The sequence below is a fragment of the Branchiostoma floridae genome, chromosome 8, assembly GCF_000003815.2.
Source record: "Branchiostoma floridae strain S238N-H82 chromosome 8, Bfl_VNyyK, whole genome shotgun sequence".
Lineage (NCBI taxonomy): Eukaryota > Metazoa > Chordata > Leptocardii > Amphioxiformes > Branchiostomatidae > Branchiostoma > Branchiostoma floridae.
In genome coordinates this window covers 11241847-11260698 of record NC_049986.1, presented here as the reverse complement: position 1 = coordinate 11260698, position 18852 = coordinate 11241847, and the positions used below count along the sequence as shown (strand labels likewise).

General features: G+C 43.8%; 4 protein-coding genes across 5 annotated transcripts in view; 2 read left to right on the top strand and 2 right to left on the bottom strand.

Annotated features, from left to right (window-relative positions):
- Nucleotides 1-2399, top strand: part of LOC118420633 (nmrA-like family domain-containing protein 1) — a 16524-nt gene extending 14125 nt beyond the window's left edge. Inside the window, exons 2-4 of the mRNA XM_035827496.1 lie at nucleotides 101-341; nucleotides 620-813; nucleotides 1304-2399. Coding sequence (XP_035683389.1) covers nucleotides 233-341; nucleotides 620-813; nucleotides 1304-1492 — 492 coding nt within the window. The 5' untranslated portion in view covers nucleotides 101-232 and the 3' untranslated portion in view covers nucleotides 1493-2399. The remainder of the gene's footprint in view (nucleotides 1-100; nucleotides 342-619; nucleotides 814-1303) is intronic.
- Nucleotides 2400-2505: 106 nt separating this feature from the next.
- LOC118420631 (nmrA-like family domain-containing protein 1) lies at nucleotides 2506-9581 on the top strand. Of its 2 annotated transcripts, none has more exons than XM_035827494.1 (7): nucleotides 2506-2730; nucleotides 4314-4360; nucleotides 6927-7049; nucleotides 7295-7363; nucleotides 7580-7820; nucleotides 8286-8479; nucleotides 8820-9581. In XM_035827494.1, exons 1-7 carry the CDS (start codon nucleotides 2697-2699, stop codon nucleotides 9006-9008), a joined length of 897 nt encoding a protein of 298 aa, XP_035683387.1. In that variant the 5' UTR covers nucleotides 2506-2696; the 3' UTR covers nucleotides 9009-9581. The 2 variants fall into 2 exon arrangements, with proteins under 2 accessions (XP_035683387.1, XP_035683388.1); XM_035827495.1 differs by having other exon boundaries at nucleotides 4314-4368; nucleotides 6935-7049.
- A 1269-nt stretch (nucleotides 9582-10850) lies between these two features.
- LOC118421574 (nmrA-like family domain-containing protein 1) lies at nucleotides 10851-13713 on the bottom strand. Its single transcript, XM_035828919.1, has 6 exons — nucleotides 13527-13713; nucleotides 13201-13370; nucleotides 12718-12792; nucleotides 12130-12370; nucleotides 11571-11764; nucleotides 10851-11446 (listed from the first exon to the last, which is right to left on the bottom strand). The coding sequence occupies exons 1-6, from the start codon at nucleotides 13558-13560 to the stop codon at nucleotides 11249-11251; spliced, it is 912 nt and encodes a 303-aa protein (XP_035684812.1). The 5' UTR covers nucleotides 13561-13713; the 3' UTR covers nucleotides 10851-11248.
- Nucleotides 13714-14075: 362 nt separating this feature from the next.
- LOC118421573 (nmrA-like family domain-containing protein 1) lies at nucleotides 14076-18247 on the bottom strand. The gene is made up of 6 exons (XM_035828918.1): nucleotides 18008-18247; nucleotides 16489-16658; nucleotides 16237-16314; nucleotides 15564-15804; nucleotides 15003-15196; nucleotides 14076-14621 (listed from the first exon to the last, which is right to left on the bottom strand). Exons 1-6 carry the CDS (start codon nucleotides 18039-18041, stop codon nucleotides 14427-14429), a joined length of 912 nt encoding a protein of 303 aa, XP_035684811.1. The 5' UTR covers nucleotides 18042-18247; the 3' UTR covers nucleotides 14076-14426.
- Nucleotides 18248-18852: the final 605 nt, after the last annotated feature.

The following is an 18852-nucleotide window of genomic DNA, read 5'->3' as shown; positions in this document are numbered from 1 at the left end:
CTATCTGTATACTTTCCCTACCCACTGTAACGTACTGCAATTGGCCATAGGCAAAGACCTTGCTATAAATATTGTCATTTTGCGTTGATATCCATCGAAGGGCAAGGCCATAGCCGACGCCGCCAAAGCTGCCGGTGTGAAACATGTGGTGTTTAGCGGCCTGGAGAATGTTCAGAAGATCGCGGGGTTTCCCTGTCCTCACTTTGACGCCAAGGGGCAGGTAGAGGAGTACATGACTTCCATAGAACTGCCGATGACCTTTGTCAGATACCCCTTCTACTATGAGAACTACATCTCTTCTCTAAAGCCACAGAAACTGGAAGATGTGACGTACGTTTTGGGTAAGGAGGCTCTGGTGTTTGGTATTGATATTCATTATCACTGGGTTATAGCAACTTATACAATATACATACAATACAACCAGGAAGCCAAGAAAAAAGGTCAATCCATAACCCTGCCAAGGAGGCTTGCAAATTCAACCTTAGATATAATGAAATGAAGGGATCAATTTTTAAACGGATGGAAACGATTGTTGTAATGCCACTCCAATGTTGATTTATAGAGTATACAAAATGTATATTCAGTCATTAATCAATCTTTACATATCCGTGGTTGATAGGAGTCCCGATGGAGGGAGCTGAAATGGACGCGGTCAGTGCAGCAGACATGGGTCCTGCTGTCCGGGCGATCTTCAACAACAGGGCGGAATGGCTGGGCCGGACTGTGGGCTTCAGCGGAGACAGACTCACCATCCAGCAACATGCGGAGATTCTTTCCAAACACCTTGCACCGAAGGTGTTCAAGGCCAGCGATGTAAGTATGTTGTAGTAGTAATGTTAGATCAATTAACTGTCAAAGGTAACTCATCAGTCATTCAATGCGAGCAGTATTTATTATCATGTCAAACCAAACAAGGTACTTCTGGCTCCGGCTTAATTACAAGGCCTACGACACATTTCCAAACCAGGGCCCTGTCGGGCCTCCTACGGGAACGAAATGTATGATATAGAAGACACAAGACTACACAAGACGGAAAGAGAATAGCCGTGGGCATCACTTCCGTATATTTTTACGTATACATTTCTATTTTTTTCGTTTCCACAGACAGCTCGGCCTGGTCCCGGTTTTGGAAATGTGACGTTAGCCTAAGCTGTTGTGTTAATACGCGAAAGGGCGGTTATACCGACTATGCAGATATAGTTACGTCCCTGAGGTGTCGCCAAAAAAATTATGGAGAGTAAGCTCTTTATTGCCTATGCAAAATGTGACTATTTCCACTTCTAACCTATGCACTGTCTCCTAGATGACAGCTGACGCGTTTGCCCAACTGGGTTTCCCTGGTGCCGACCACCTCGGAAACATGTTCAAGTTCAACAGACTTCACAACCCTGACCGGAGTGTGGAGCTGACCCGCCAGCTACACCCCGCCGCCAAGAGCTTCGACACGTGGGTGGCAGAGAACAAGGAGGCGCTGCTAAAGGCACTAGACTAGCTAGTGTCTCAGTTCAGACATTGCCAATAACTCGTCATACATCTGAAGACGTCTTCACGGTTGTTTTTATTTTCTAAACTTGTTCATGCACACAGTCTACATATCTATAAAGATACAGATATAATATAGTACATTCGTTCTGTATTTTCATATATATGTAGATCGCCTTGGGTATGCATAAGTACATGGATTGCATCATTACCTCCGAGATATTGTTTTCGGCCTGTTTGCTTGTTTGTATTGGTGTCTTTTCAAGTTTTTTTTTTCGCTGGCCCGGGTCCAAGTTTGTTCCGGACTGAGTTGTAAGCAGAGACTGGCAGGAAGTGATGGTTGAGCTGGCCTGCGTACAAATTTCTTCGGCAGGCTTACAAAAGTGAAGGTTGGCATGTGGCAGAAAGTCAGGAACCCGGAGATTGTATAAAGGTACACAAGGATAGTATGTGGCAGAGAATGGAGCTTGTGATATGTGAAATGGATATGGTTCATGGTCAAGAATATGTACAGAAACTCTTTGTTTTCGGTTTAAATTTCTTGATAAGAGAATCGATGATATATGCTATGACTAATATTGATAAAAAAAATTGTGCATCAAGGAACTGCTTCAGGCGGAATAAGAAACAAAAAAAAAATGACTATACAAGCAACTTAACAATACGGAATAAAGTGGGCTGAGATAATAAAAACATTGACTGCCTCTCTCGATAATCAAAGTGATCAAGATGATGAAGTGATTAAGGCCAGATGAAGGTGTCTTAAGATAGACCGCGAAACTTAAGTTTGCGTTTTAAGATGGCAATGTTCGAGGTATTTCAACTATTATTTCATTAGAATTATTCGGTACAAATATGTCAAAATCGTTTTTCATCAGAAAATAGCGGCACAAAAGTCAATCATGACTTGCATACGACGCTAATGCTGCAGTAGACTGTTCATTTGCATACTCTCCATGCAACAGCATGACTACCGTCCCATAGTGATACTGCATGACTTGCATATTTGTTTGCATTGCTGACTGCCCTACCCATTCGTGCAATGGAACATCCCATGCCACCGGGGTACGTTTGTATAAAATAGGTCACGTCATTCAAACGACATTTAACTTGTCAGGGGCTACCGAGAGGGCAGGAAGAGCGACGCAGGACCACCCAGCTTTCCTTTAGCCTCATTCAACAAGGAGCGACAACACTGACAGACTTCCAGCAATATGGCGAAACTTATCACTGTTTTTGGAGCAACAGGTGAGTCTGAAATGTCTCTGAGAAGACGTGTATAAAACTACTCATGTTATATGTACATGTGTGCCGGCTATGAAAACGACCGAGAGGACGTTTAACGGGCCCTGTTGCATGCCGTTCAAGGCTTCTCTACTCACCAGTCTGTTACTCGGTTAGCGTTTTGCGTCTTGACGATTGCTGCGTTCAGAAGCTGTTCATTTTTAGGCATCGCCTCGCTAGCCATTGAGACAGACAAGGAGTCACATGCCGGGCAAATCATAGAGCAACAGCCTGAGGCTGAACTCGATGAGAACAGCACTAGTGACAGGTGTGGGCAACTCAGAAGCTTTGATTTCGGTGTTAAGTTTTCTATTGCTTGCTTTGAAAGAACGTTTGCAGCATGAAATAGCTTGCGTTCGCCTTGCTATTATATTGAATGATTGTACAATCCTCTAAAGCAATGTAGCTATTCTAAGCTAACGTTTTATCTGTTTGAGATCTGAATTTCTGACAATTTGGCACCGCCTATGCATGGATGATAATAAGTTTATTGCAAACTGTTGCCCAAGGGCTAATTGCAGGTGACAAAAGAAAAAAACAGACTAAAACAGTATAGTAAGCGACTACTCTAGTCTAAATTAAAGGTGGAAAAAAATAAGCAAAAGCTTCGATATATCAGGGGAAAAAGATTCTGTTGTTTAAACTTATTGGCAATCTCACAACTATACAGGCAGTCCCACAAAATGATAGCCTTTTGGCCTGTGAAAGGAGGTTGAAAAGAGCCTGGGGTAATCCATTATTTGACTACCCCCACCAGATGTACACTTAGGGGAGACCAGATCTGTCTAAGTCGACATTCACTTTGACATCCACCCATTACTTATCAGAACAATATTTGACACAGGAGTCCAGACAAAACACATAGCACTTCTGGGTCGACCAATATCATGTCAGTCATTGCATTTTCTTTGCACTGTGTCTGATGAGAATGGTAGTATGGAAATGTTAAGCAGTATTAGCAGCATTATGTTGGTTACTTGTTATGCGTGTTTGAGCAGACTTTGAAATGTAAGTACATTCCAAAATCTGCTCAATGTGTCTACAAACTATCCAGGAGCATTGTCCTCATAGTCTGATGTCCCCGCAGTGATTGGCAAGTATTTACCATAGGTCTAGAATAGGACTAAAAGAAAACATTTTACTGTGAGGTTTTTAGGTCACCGTGATTGTTCATCATTCATCCGTGGTCTGTTTGGTAAGTTGCACGTGGATGCGGATAACATGACCGCTGACAAAGCCACCGTCCTATCAACCTTTCGTATATCGAGGCAAGTGCGTTATGCAAATAGTCAAAGACCTGCTTCTAACAGGCGTTTTTTGAAGATCCAACATCATAGATGTCGCTAGTGCCCACTATCGGTATATTCAGAAGAACTAAAATCACTGGTTGAAATAAGCAAAACCTTTGATGTAAATTAAATTTAAAAAATACTGCATTACTCTCGACTATGGTGTTGTCATTTTGTGTTGTCCTTTGCTGAGAGGTCGCTTGCTTACTCATCATATTGGTATCTTTAAGAACACATAAAAGCATGTTAATCTTACAGGAACACAGGGAGGGGCTGTCGCCAACGCCCTTCTTGAAGACCAGGATTTTAAAGTGTAACTGAAATGAAATCGTCTGTAGCATTTTCTACCAATAATGTAAAAATTTGATCTTTTCTGAAAAAGTCAATGCAAGTTTCAAATCAATTGTCCGTCCGGAAGTCCCTCAAACAGCGACATAAAAATGTGTACTTTGAGCTCTTTGCTGGAACTAATTAGGAACATGCCGTGACGTCATTTTAGTTAGTCCCTACTAGCTGGTATGGTTGACTAGGGGAATAATATACATTTGATAGACCCGTATCTTATAAAGGAAACATAATTCATTGACGAAACTCGGCACGACTAAAGAACACATACTTCACTTCACTTGAAGAGAATTTCGTTCGTATTCACGCCACTGAAATATATCTTAGAGGCACTTGAAGTTGATGCACGTACCAAGCGTGCGTAACGCAAGCGGGGAGAAAGTTCATTATTGTAGCGTGTGGAATAAGCGGGGACAAACAGTCATCGCTTCTTCTATACACAAATGATAGCATTAGCTTACATTATCCTCAGTAAGGAGGCCATGCTGTACATTAATTTGAAGATGTTTTCTAGCGGAAGCGCAGAAATTTGTGCCTCTTTGCGGTCTCAGCTTGTGTCTGCTAGCGAAACCGGGACTAAAGCTTCGGTCGCGTACAAATATACAACAGCTGAGCAACTAACTACGTACAGTTCGCCAGGATTTAAAATGAGAAGCAACCTCATTGCCACAAGAAATGCGATTCAAAATACATTCCCACTCAAAGTATGTGTTTGTTTACAAACCTGTAAGCTTTTATCGGATAGATGTTACGTCGTAGACTGACTATTTCTAGTCGTGAGCACGGCCGATAGCTAGCTAAACGCCTCCAGATTGTGACGAGTCCGTGAAACATTTTGAGAGTGACTGTTCTTTCTGTCTCATATTTGTCTGCACAACAGACAGATTTTGTAAGCTCCTATTGATTCGAGGAAAACACACAGACTGGTGTTTCCGTGATAGAAAATTCGAAAAGTGTGGTTAAATAATAGCGCATGGCACGGGACCGCCATTTTTTTGTGAGGAATTTTTCTTTGTTGTTGACGACGAAAAATCCAAGATTCACTCGTAACTAGGTTTTACGGAGACCATATCAGTACTACATATAAATGCTACAATATTCATGGCAAAATCTAGCGACAAAAGTGCCAAGTTTGTAGCTACACGAGCAAAAAAAAACGAGTTATCGATGACATAGTAACGAGTACGTACATGCTTGTGGTCCCGCAACCTCGATATATTTTCCTTTGTTTACATGCTCAGGTTACGCTAGAAGTTTTTATACAAAACCAAACTACTTTAACTCATCTATCAACAGCATGTCCACCGCTAAGACACTAAACAACACACAGATTTCGTAAGCTCCTAGTGATTCGAGGAAAAACATACAGACTGGTGTTTCCGTGAAAGAAAATTCGAAAAGTCTCTGAGGTTTTTAGCGCACGGCCGCCATCTTTTTTGGGGCCATTTTTCTTAGAGTTGTTGTTGTCGACGACGAAAAATCCCAGATTCGCTCGTAACTTGGTTTTACGGAGACCAAAAACTACAATACTCATGACAAAATCTAGTGACTATTTTTCCAACGTATTTTGAATACGGTCAGCAAATTTTCGTGCTTGAAAATCTTGGGACAGCGTCGGCATCATTGTTGTTACGAGTTCGGTATAAGCGGTTCACTTTGTTATGAAATCTATCCGGACGCCGACAAAGATGTAAAATCCAAGAATCATTTGTGCTGTTTTGTGTCGGAGTCAAAGCGTACAAGTACTTCACAATAATGGCAACACAGTTATGACCAGAACAAGCGAAATACAAGGTAAATTTACAGGGTGAATTACTACTAGTATGTGACAGATAAACGTCCTGCAGCTGTGATAAACAGTGGCGAATTCACCCTTCTCCGCGCGCGTTCCGTGACTGGGAGTCGGCAGACCAGCGGTGTCAATAGTTGGAACTTTTCCTGCGATAATCCTTCTGGTCCTCCCACAGCTCTCCCCAATATAATCTCAAGGTTCATGTTGAAGTACGAGGGCTCGAAGTGTGCGGAGCTCGAAGTGTGCGGAGCCGTAGATGTCGCGGAAGGAACCATGCCTCTGAACAAACTTGATACATAATTTTGTACACTGTTTTCTAGCTCGCTGAGACTCTCAATTTGTCAGCCGCAGTTCTGTCATTTTTAACTTTGGGGAATCTGTGCATAGATATCCCCTCGGTAGACTGACTATTCTTACAGCTAACGCCATGTGGGCCTCCTGCGACACAATAACGTCCACTGGACTTTGTACTAACACGACCGGTAGTACAAGACGCCATTACAGCGGACAGGGGTAGAGCTACTACAAGAACGCGACTCTCTAAAATGACGTCATGCATATCATTTGAATTCGCCCTCGGATGCCCCAAATCGCACTTTTTAAAGACGTTTTAACATAACTTTCCGACCAAATTATCACATGAAAAATATCTCAATCTAATAGCGAGGAAATGATCCTCTAGATCGTTAAAAAAGTTTGCAAAAATTAAAAAATCGATCCTATTTCTCCTAGTCTTTAAAGTCCGAGCTGTAACGAGAAACGCCTCTAGCGACAAAGCTAAGGCACTGCAAGCGAAAGGTGCCGAGGTGGTTACGGCAAGTCTGGACGATCCAAGCACGCTGGGACCTGCCCTGCAGGTGAACCGTCTCAAAACTGCAGTTTGGTACTAGAAAAATTGATTTCGTTATGTCATGCAGCTTATTATATAATCTCTTCTTGGTGATTGGCCTAATCTCTTGTATCCGGTATAGCTTCCAGTGACGATCAAGACAAAGCCGAGGGAATGGTTGTATCTCGTGAGTCGTAACGTCGGATAGTGAAAAGTGAAATACAGCAAAAATGGCCCATTGTAATGGACGTCATGTGTTTGTTTCCCCTACAGGACGCACACGGAGTGTTTGTGTTGACCAACTATTGGGAACATATGGACCAGGAGAGGGAAATCAAACAAGTATGTTTAACGACTGTTCTTCCCTGTGTAGCTCAAAATACGATTTACCACACTGTAGCCAAACATTACCCTTTCTGAAAAAAAAGTAGCTCAGCAAAAATCTGGCCCCTCAGTATTTTATTCGTAATTGTCCTCTGTTGTTTCTAGTTTTTCTTTCTCTGATTTGCTAGCTGAATCGCGAGTAACTACATTTCCACATTTTCACATCAAACGTAGGGCAAGGCCATAGCGGACGCCGCCAAAGCTGCCGGGGTTCTCCATGTGGTGTTTAGCGGCCTGGAGAATGTTCAGAAGATCGCGGGGTTTCCCTGTCCTCACTTCGACGCCAAGGGGCAGATAGAGGAGTACATGACGTCCATAGAACTGCCAGTGACATTCGTCAGATACTCCTCCTTCTATGAGAACTACATCTCTTCTCTAAAGCCACAAAAACAGAAGGACGGAACATACGTTTTGGGTAAGTAGTCTCTACGAGACTCCATTGGCCGCTGCAAAAATAAATTGGCCAGATAACTTGCCATTCAGAGGAGTGCAGCTTGTGACCTTCGAAAAGAAAGGGTATTCTTCCTGGTGCGGACTCCCTCCTGGTCAATTATTTCCCCTTTTGCCAAATTCTACGATCATATACCCTCGTACAAAGGTCTGGTCGAGGCCATTGGGTACTTACTTGTATTGATATCTTTATTGTCACAGGGTTTCCAACAGAGCGGTTGATTTTGACCACTTTCTGCTACACCGCACTGTCTGATGATGAGCGAAATGTCAAGCATAAATATCTTTGTATTGCTAAGGGTGGGCTGGTAAAATTGGTAGCCGTCATTGTTGTAGTAAATACGTAATGTCACTCCAAAGTTGCTATTTCGTTTATCAGGCATACCCCATGCATACCCCTTCAATCAATTGACACACTGTAATTCTCTAGGAGTCCCGATGGAGGGCGCTGCAATGGACATCGTCAGTGCAGCAGACATGGGTCCTGCAGTTCGGACGATCTTCAAGAACAGGGCTCAGTGGATCCGCAAGGCTGTGGGCTTCAGCGGTGACAGAATCACCATCCAGCAGACTGCAGACATTCTCTCCAAGCACCTGGCACCGAAGGTGTTCAAGGCCAGCGACGTAAGTCTGTTGTAGTACTAGATCATTCAACTGTCGTAGGCACCAGTCAGTTACCTGATGATGGAAGTGGTTGTTACTGGCTTACAGAACAATGCGTCGCCAAAAATGAGATATAGGACTTAGCTCATTTTGCTGTCCATGTAGCATTCTATATCGCATGTCAGTATTGACTAAATGGAAGTGGTTGTTACTGTCAAACAGAACAATGTACTACTGGCTCCGTCCTTGAGGTGTCGCCAAAAATGAGATGGGAACTGAGCATTTTTTGCTTTCCATGTAGCATTCTATATCGTACGTCAGTAGTGACTAAATCCCCCCTCTCGTGTGTATTGTCTCCTAGATGACAGCTGAGGCGTTTGCCCAGCTACGTTTCCCAGGAGCTGACGACCTCGGAAACATGTTCAAGTTCTACCGACTTCACAACCCTGACCGTAGTGTGGAGCTGACCCGCCAGCTACACCCCGCCGCCAAGAGCTTCGACACGTGGGTGGCAGAGAACAAGGAGGTGCTGCAAAAATCCCTGGACTAGCAATTGTCCTCAGCGTCTGAAGACGTCTTCGTGGATGTTCTTATCCTGTGTCTTAACTTAACATACTCAAGACACTCTATACACTAAGAAGACAAGAAGGCAACAACAGTTGAAACTGCATATAGTATTAGAAATACATCTTCTACCTTTCTTCAAGAGGAAGGTTGTACAATATAGGTATAATCATCATTCGTTCTAGGTCTTGTTACATCTTGTTGGTCTTATGACTAGATGTTTCTTATATATGATTACATAAATTATGATTACTATCATAATTACATCTAACTAATTATGAAATTAATGACATACTATGAGCTATGTAATTAGATCTAAAAGCCCAAAATAGGAAATAGAATAAGGTCTCCAAGCAAATACCTCATCCCTTATAAGTAGATGTTCAGTTGAGTAAAAGAGCAAAGGTGTTAATGGAAAACGTTAAAGAATGGTATCTACATGCATCCCTAGCCTACTCAAACAACCAATCAGGTCATATGTATTTTCCACCATGTAGACTGTTCTTAATCATCAACGTTAGAGAAAGATGCCAATAAAGCAGTAATGTTTTCATATTTACTGAGCGTTGATGAGAATTCTCTCCTTTCAAACAGTGCACATACTTTATCCTTTACGCACAGGTTGGATCGGGGATATCAGTGTCGGGGATTTCTTACTACACTGCTCGAGGAGGCTGTTAGAAATCTCGCGGCCTGGCCACTACTCTACCCCGACCCAACCTCTGCTTGGAGGACACTCTGTTCAATGTTGCACTGTGCAGTTTGAGAGCGCGTCCAAGAGCGCCCCCTTGTTGTCCGAAGTCTGGAAGTTCAAATAAATCGAAGTCTGGAAGTTCAAATAAATTCGTGGTCATCACGAAAGTTCCATGGGCGCCCTGGCGAGAGAAATAAACACTGTATCATCATAAACAGAGGACACTTTCAATCGCCAGAAAAGAAACGACTTCAAAATCTAATTTGTGAATATATATTTCAACGCTGACGATGAACGATGTTAAGTTCCAGCGTCGACGTAGCTAGTACTTTCACAGTGCCAGGTAGACAGCCCTACCTGCACTGCCCGCCCCAGTGAGCCGGGATCGTCAAAAGTGGCCTCAACGACCTCAGCACCTCTCTCCTGCAATGCCTTAGCCTTGTCGCTAGAGGCGCTTCTCGTCACTATACGGACCTTGAACTCTAGTTGCCCTAGAAGAGCATTGGCCACTCCACCTCCTTGTGTCCCTGTCAGACCATACAAATAGCTTTGATTCAATCAGGCTACGTGACTGCTTCTGATCAGAGAGCTACCATTTAATATGAACACGTACATGCATGTGTGGCAGCTTGAAGATTACATAGTATGGTTTGAAAATAATGTGAAAGGTCACCTGTCGCTCCGAAAACAGTGATAACATCCGCCATGCTCTTGAACTTTGAAACCTGGCTTCTGACCCCAACTGTGTTTGTTTAAAATTTGTTTGTGCAGCATACCAGGTGAGCCGCCTCAAGGCGTTACACACCAAGTTTGTTATCAAGAGGTAGTACGCAAGTGTGATGTTTTTTATTTACCGCCCCTTTTGCAATAAAAGAGACCGCCATGTGACTCAAATACACCCCTTTGCTCCATCTCGATAACTGCACATTGTTTGTTGTGGAAAATGTGAAAATATGCAAGACATTAGGATTACAGCGCAAGAAATGGTTGTAAAAGACGCCTTCACGCATATTATGAAGACTAGTAGGAAGATATGTGAATCATCTGTTTCCCTCAACAGCTGTTGATCTGCTTATCATGATGGGTAAGGGGCATTTGGAGAAGCCATGCCGTTACTCAGAAAACATCACGATCTTTCATCCCAAGGCATCATCTTTATTCAAAAGCAAATAAACTTCCACAATTGGTTATGTGAGACAACGAAATCTAATACATTGTAATTGTGGCCCAAACCAACAACTATTAAAGTAAATGATCTATCATAATATCATTGTTACTTTGCAGCGGATATGAGTATCGGTACAGAGTTTTGTCCAATGTTAAAGAATATTTTTTGAAACATAAAGTTTTCATAAGTCCCCAAACTTGTCAGTTCATATTCATTTCTCATCACCTATATAGAATGACGTAATTTTTCAGACAGCGGTACTGTTGCAATAAGCAGTAAATTTACCATATTCACTGAACGTTACTGAGAATTATTTTCTTCCAAACATGCATGTGACTACAGTACACATACTACATGTATATTTCTACATTTTGTTTGCCATAGCGCTCAACAGCGCCCCCTTGTTGTCCTGCACCCACTGGTCGAAGCTCCTGGTGCCCGGGTACAGCTGGCGGGTCAGCTCAGCGTCATGGTCGGGGTTACCCAGGCGCCAAAACTTGAACATGTCGCCGAAGTGCTTCGCTCCTTGGAACGGCAGGTTGCTGAACTCGTCCACCGTCATCTGTGAACATTAAGGATAAACGGATGGTATAATTGATGCTTTGGAGCCATTAACATGAATGCATGCACACATACGTATGCTACAGTGGCAAACATTAAACTTTAGTACGTTTACCCCCGCTTACCTTGGTCGGTTTGAAAAGGTTCGGTGCCAGGTGCTTGGAGAGAATGTCCGCGTGTTGCTGGATGGTGAGTTTGTCTCCGCTGAAGCCGACAGTCCGGCCCAGCCACTCGTCCTTGTTCTTGAAGATCTCTCTGAGGGCAAATCCCATGTCAGTAACGCTGACACCGTGTATTGCAGCGCCTTCTATGGCGTAACCTGGAGAATTCAGTACAAGGCAAACAATAGTCACTGTTCCGTTTCTACTAACTATAGCGGGATATATACCTGACATGGTAAGTACAACTCACGTGGCGTGGCTCTCTACGCAACAAAACCGGTCATTTTAGACAATGGGAATATATCGAAGGACTGAAAGTCACCAACATATGCATACATTCTTGGTCTTCTTCTGTATACGTGTCATGGATTTGTATCATATATATAGATCATAAAGTCACCTCTTCAATTTCTTGCATAGCAGTACACAGGGTTCTTAGACTTATGTAGCCTTGGATGTCAGAAAGAGTTTGTCTACAAACGTCGGGGGCTTGAAATGGACAACAATTAGAACTCCTACAAACCTATTTTATAGGTCTCATCTTTCAGTTTCTTCACAAGGCGGAGTGAAAGGTAGCTCTCGTAGTAGAGGGGGTACTTCACAATGGTGACCGGCAGGCCGATAGACTTCATGTACTCCTCGACGTGTGCCTTCGAGTCGTAGAGCAGACAGGGGAACCCCATGGTCTTCTGGACGGCATCCAGGCTGCTGAACACCACGTGTTGCACACCGGCTGCTTTTGCCGCATCCGCCACAGCCTTACCCTAGGATTAGAAAATTCGAAGACCATATGTAAATATGTGATAACAAAGAGTCTCGTTCAGTTGTAATTTTGTATTGCTACGAATAAAGCATGAACTTTGGGGTGGGGATGGGGTCATACTCACGCACTCAGCTCCGCATGCTCCTTAGGGAGCGTGGCGCACCGGCATACAGTTAGTTCTCCAGGCAGTTCTGTAAATCATGCTTTCGTTATATTTTGAAGTAATAGAGTAGACGTCAAGTACAACAGTATGATGACAAGACCACAGGGGCGTACAATTTGCCGAATGCTTTGGCTGTGGTGAACAAAATCATGTGAGCTTAAAATTGTGTCAACCAAGTCTTGTACCTGCTTAATCTCCAGTTGGTAGAAATCTGGGCGTTCAATGGCATACTGGGTCATCACGAACGTTCCGTGGGCGCCCTGGCGAGAGAAAAGGGAAAGGAGCAACAAAAAATCCACTTAAAGCACATTTATTTCAACTGTGATGAGGAAAGATATCAAGTTCCATTCATGGAGTACTTTTGTCATACCATACATATTGTTTTCTTTGTTGTGTTCCTCTTCTTTCTTTGCCCTCCTCTTTCTTTTTCTCCTTCTGAAATGAGGGACAATCAAAGCAACCGTGCAAAACTTGTTCATGTTTGTATATACTTGTTCTTGTAAATGTGGTTCTAACGTTCCTTAGAAATGACAATATTACAACTCGTATACCACAAAAGTGCACAAGAAGAAATTCATTTTGTTAAGAACAATTGCGCATATTTCATTGTATGCTATAAATTTTCAAATGTTGACTGTTTATGTCATTTCGAATTCCCGACTTTTTACCTGCAGTGCCCGCTCCAGTGAGCCAGGATCGTCAAAACTGGCCTCAACGACCTCAGCACCTCTCTCCTGCAGTGCCTTAGCCTTGTCGCTGGAGGCGCTCCTCGTCACCACTCGGACTTTGAAGTCAGAGTCCTCCAGAAGGGCATTGGCCACCCCGCCTCCCTGTAATCCTGTTGAGCCAGAAGATTTAGGTTTCGCAGGATAAATAGTTTTGATTCAATCAAGCTATGTTGCTGCTAATGATCCTGGCACTCTCATTGTATATCTAGGATGTGTATCAGCACTACATACGCCAGAATGGCGTGAAGAATCAATAGAAAACTCACCAGTCGCTCCGAAAACAGCGATAACTTTCGCCATGTTGTTGAGTCATGAATGTTTCACATGACTTTGTGACGTGTTGTTGAACATTGGACTTTATGTATAAATGCTTGATGTTTTCTAGCCTACTTTGGGGCGCCGCGTTCGATCGGAGAGGCCTATGTGTACACCATGGTCGCTATTCTCCAAGCAGAGGTTCGGCTCCGGCTGTACATGTTTTTCTACGTGTTTTAGTCATTTTCGTTGGGCTTTCAATTTTGTACTGTTCTGTTCGTGTTTGCTGGCCAAAAATGAAAACAGCACATAAAATAGAAAGCCCGACTAAATTCTAAAACACGTCGAAAAAAAAAAAAAACAGCCGGAGCGAACCTCTTGAAGAGTAGCTAGTCGCAGCCTATATTGTACAATCATCATGATCACTGCTTGTACGTAATCGGTAGGGTCCCTATCCGGACTTATGTGGACATCATCCGTTTTCCCTCAATAACTTTTCAGCGACTTATATTTGGTAAGGGACAGTCAGAGAAGCCAGGTCGTTACTGAAAAAAACATCAAGATCTTTCCTCCCATGGCCTTATGAAAAGCTTTCTTTATTCAGACGATGGAGTAGCAAACTAACCGTTACAATTGCCTATGTAGACAACGATATCTAACACCAGGATTATAAAATATTAATGCAAACATTGTGTCATTGTTACTCTATAGTGCATACGAAATATCAGTAGATCTACAGAGTGTTGTCAAATGTTAAAAACGTTTCTGAAGATATGGACACTCCACTTAAAGTACGTTTCCTGGACATGTGCTAAACTGCTGCCAAATGTTGCCTCTCTAGTTCTAACATATTCATTGAGCGTTCCTGAGAATTCTTTCCTTTCAAGCGACATGTGCTTTCGGTATACAGTCTACGCGCTCTTTAAAGCGCTCAACAGCGTCTCCTTGTTGTCCTGCACCCACTGGTCCAGGCTCCTGGTGCCCGGGTACAACTGGCGGGTCAGCTCAACGTCATGGGCAGGGTTACCCAGGCGGTAGAACTTGAACATGTCACCGACGTCCTTTGCTCCTGGGAAAGGCAGTTGACTGAACGCGTCCGATGTCATCTGTGAACACAAAGGATAGATGTGGGGATGAATTGATACATTAAATAGATAAACATCCACACAGACCTCGGATGCACTGTATTTTCGGAAGACGTACGGTGAATTGCTGGCTACCCTGGATGCCAGAGCACCGCGCGGCCGCTACTTGGCTTTACCCGGACGGCCTAGCCATGCTAGACATGCCCCGATAATTATATCTATAGTCGGCTGGATCCAAATTTCGCGTAAATCCTGGCAGCCGCTATGTCGTAGTCTGGCGTCCAGGGTTATGAATGGGTGGTTGTCTTTCTGAGCTCGAAAAATTAACACTTGACACGCCATGATACTAACTTCTGATAACTGAAACCTTGTTTTAGTCCTTGGTACGTTCTTTCTCCTTACCTGGGTAGGTTTGAACACATAAGGTGTCAGGTGTTTAGAGAGAATGTCTGCTTGTTGTTGGATGGTGAGTTTGTCTCCGCTGAAGCCCACAGTCTTACCCAGCCACTCGTCCTTGTTCTTGAAGATCGCTCTGATGGCAAAACCAGCGTCAGGAACACTGATGCCGTGCATGGCAACGCCCTCCATGCAGTAACCTGAAGAATTCAGAACACAATCATGGTTAGTCTACCGGACATACTATACAGTATATGAAAAATAGTTTGCCTGGGGAGTTTGGCCACCATACTGGATTTTTCACACAGTTTTATAATCACGTTAACCTAGACTCAAGCCCCTGGCCAATTAATCCCATTTTCTGCCGAATTTCACAATACGCGGTAAGGCCTGGTGGAGGCTACGTCACTGCGGCGTTGTCAATAACTAAATGACATCCGACATAGTAATTTATTGTAACTAACAGGGCTTTTTGTGGAAATCCATGAGACTTCGGGGGGGTGGGGGTGCTACAATAGGTTTGAATACCAGGATATGATACTGCATCATAATACAAGATACATGTACCTATTTCAAAAGTCCCATCCTCCAGTTTTGTAATCAGTTTGAGGGAGAGGTAGTTGTCGAAGTAGGGGGGAAACTTGATGGCCGTAAGCGGCAGGCCGATAGACTTCATGTACTCCTCTATCTCTGCTTTAGCGTCGTACATCGGACAGGGGAACCCCATGGTCTTCTTTACGGCATCCAGGCTGCTCAGCACCACGTGTTGTACACCGGCAGCTTTGGCCGCATCCGCCGCCGCCTTACCCTTGGAGAAGATACTCGTAAAAATCAAATCAAAATCAAGAGAAACTACGTGCGTACATAAACATGTGATAGTAAAGAGTCTTGTTCACGTTTTATCGCTAGTGATAAATACTATTAAGCCAAAAAGCAGTTACTCAAGCAACCGGATGTGATTTTGGAAACGGTCAGAAGTTTCAAACAACCATCCCGTGTCTTTGACACTGGAGAAATTTTGTGGAGAGAGATTTATATCCTGGCTGTGAGTCCTGTGATTATTATCAGGTTCTGTACAATTTATGGGACGTGTTGGTTCGGATTTTGTGGCCACAAAACGTAATCTGAAGATTAGAGTCTTTTACAAGTTTGCGACTTTAGATACTCCATGAGATGTTTTAATGTTGATGACATAATTGTATTTCTACCGGACCGTGAAGTGTCAACCAAAGGCTCATACCTGCTTGATCTCCAGAGTATAAAAGTCTACACCTTCAGTGAAAGTCTGGGTAGACATCACAAACGTTCCGTGGGCGCCCTGGGCAGAAATGAAAGAAAAGAACGCTTTGTATTGCATCTCATTTGTCTTCTTCATAATTGTTTAAAAGTTGGAGAGGGTAATAGGACGGCAAATCAAAGTTTCATCAGTTATGGGGAATGATATCAAGTTTCAGTTAGGAGTACTTCTGTCGTACCAGGTCGACATTTTTACCTTCAGTGCCCGCTCCAGTGAGGCGGGATCGTCAAAAGTGGCCTCAACGACCTCGGCACCTCTCTTCTGCAGTGCCTTAGCCTTGTCGCTAGAGGCGCTCCTCGTCACTACTCGCACCTTGAACTCTGGGTCCTCCAGAAGGGCATTGGCCACTCCACCTCCCTGTGTCCCTGTAAGCCAAGAATGTGTAGGTTTCGCATACCTATAGGACTTTGATTTCACATTATACATGTATGTCTTCCACCGCATTTGCTTGGAGATTATATAACTTTTTCATAAGCCAGTAAAGTGGGTGTACCTGTACAAAATCGTTTTTTTCCCTTAAATTGTTGGACCGGTCCGGCCCTGAAAAGAATCAGTGAAGCGAATTTTAGGACTTTAAAACGCCAGTGGAAGTCACCAAGCAGAATCCTCAGTAGCGAAATGGACCATAGCTTTGCGTATCGCCCATTCATAAGTTTTCACAGACAATTAGGTTCGGACCGGAACCTGATCCTCTGGACCTGAACCGTACCTGTACCTGAACATTCGCACTGGTACACCAACAACAGGCTGGATAAGGGGCATTTTGACCCTTTTCTGTCTCCTGTCTTTCCAGCTGTAATAACACGATGGTATGGTTACCAGCTAAAGCCAGTATGAACCTTCAGCTACATCTAAACAATACTCGACAAAGCCCCGCCTGCGGCATGGGTATCTCACTGCATTTGGGGCACCGGTTCGGCACTGGGAGGTTTGAAAGATTACTCAACGAATTTTAGAGATGAACAAAGAATTTTCTTACGTTCTGTGCATTTTGTAGTCTTCTAACTAAGTTCTAAATTATAAAAAAAATATTTTAAAAAATGTCGAAAATAACACAACAGTCCCACAGTGAACGAACCCCGTAGTGCCGCACCGGTGCCCCAAGTGCAATGAGATACCACCTTTACTCTTGTGTGGCCGGTTGTGGTTCCGGTGGTGCAACCGAATTAGCAAAAAGGTATTGCGTAGGAACGAAAAAAGATAGTGGTGACAATATACAATGGTACACTGGATTACAGCTGGATGTAGCTGGGATTAGCCATAGTGCTTGGCAGGCCCATTTTAAAAGTGTTTGGCTTCTACCTATTGTCTTGGCTTCTACCTGTTTCTGCCTTGCAGGTGAATGTGATGAAGCATTGCTAGTTTCCTTTGGTAACGTTGGTGTTTTTGGTAAGAATATCGTGGATGGGATGGCTATCTAGTTATTGACGGCTTTATACACATGCATTGTTAGCCTCTGCCAGGCTCCGCGGATAGCGCCTTCTCTGACCGGCCGACTTCCCTAGCATACTATTCCTTCTATTAGTCCAATTTCTCCGATTTAACCAGCCATCCGCGGTGCACGTGCCTGGTAGAGGCTACATATTGTGAAAGACGGACTACTTGTCTGCGCTGTTGTAGGGTGAGCCTGCCGAGAGAAAGAAAGTAGTGTTCCGGTATTGTTTGTTTGCAATTTCCAGAAACAAGTGGTTTGAAAAATCACTTGAAAACTCACCTGTCGCTCCAAAAACAGTGATTACTTTCGCCATGCCTCTTGACCTTTGAATCCTGACTCAGACTCAGACTCCTACAAGGACCGGACCTTACAACAACTGATGTTAGCTGCCTTCGGAATGAAGCGTCTTCTGGTGAAGCCAACGCCCTGTTACCCACATAATCAGTGACACGAATCCAGAGATTAGCTCCAAGACCAATCACAGCATAGAGTGCTAACAGGTGTTCATGCGCTATTCTTCTCGGTATGTTCACCTTTTATACTCAGTAACTGGAGCTTTGTGTCCAAGCTACAGATGGTGGGGTCGCGTAGCACCGTGGTATTGTGTTCGCCTCGTGACCGAGAGGTGCCTGCCGTGCTACCGATCTTGTGCCCATGGGAAAGGCACTTAACACGACTTTCCTCACTTTACTCAGGTGAAAATGAGTCGTCCCTCGGATAGGACGTTAAATGGAGGTCCCGTGTCTGGGGAGAGCCACACCCCGGGCACGTTAAAGAACCCGCCACATGTGCGAGTGGTTCAAAACCTACAGTACCTTGGCCGCACCCGGGGCAATTACTGTCGTATTGAGGTCACCTGAGTGGCGCCGAAGCAGATTTCCGTTTCGTAAACCGTCGTTGCCTTCGAGAAGCGTCGTTGCCAAATTTTAGAACCCTCGTTGCCTTTTAAACCGACGATGCCATTTCCGAGCGACCGATCGTGAATTCCGAGTGCTCGTGGCATGTTCGTGAAATTTTCGTTAATTCTCGGAACTCTTAGTATTGTGGGTAATTGCATCCCTCGAAGCATGTGACTCTGGCGCTGGTTCTCTATCATCGCTCAAACCTTTTCTTATTCTACTTTT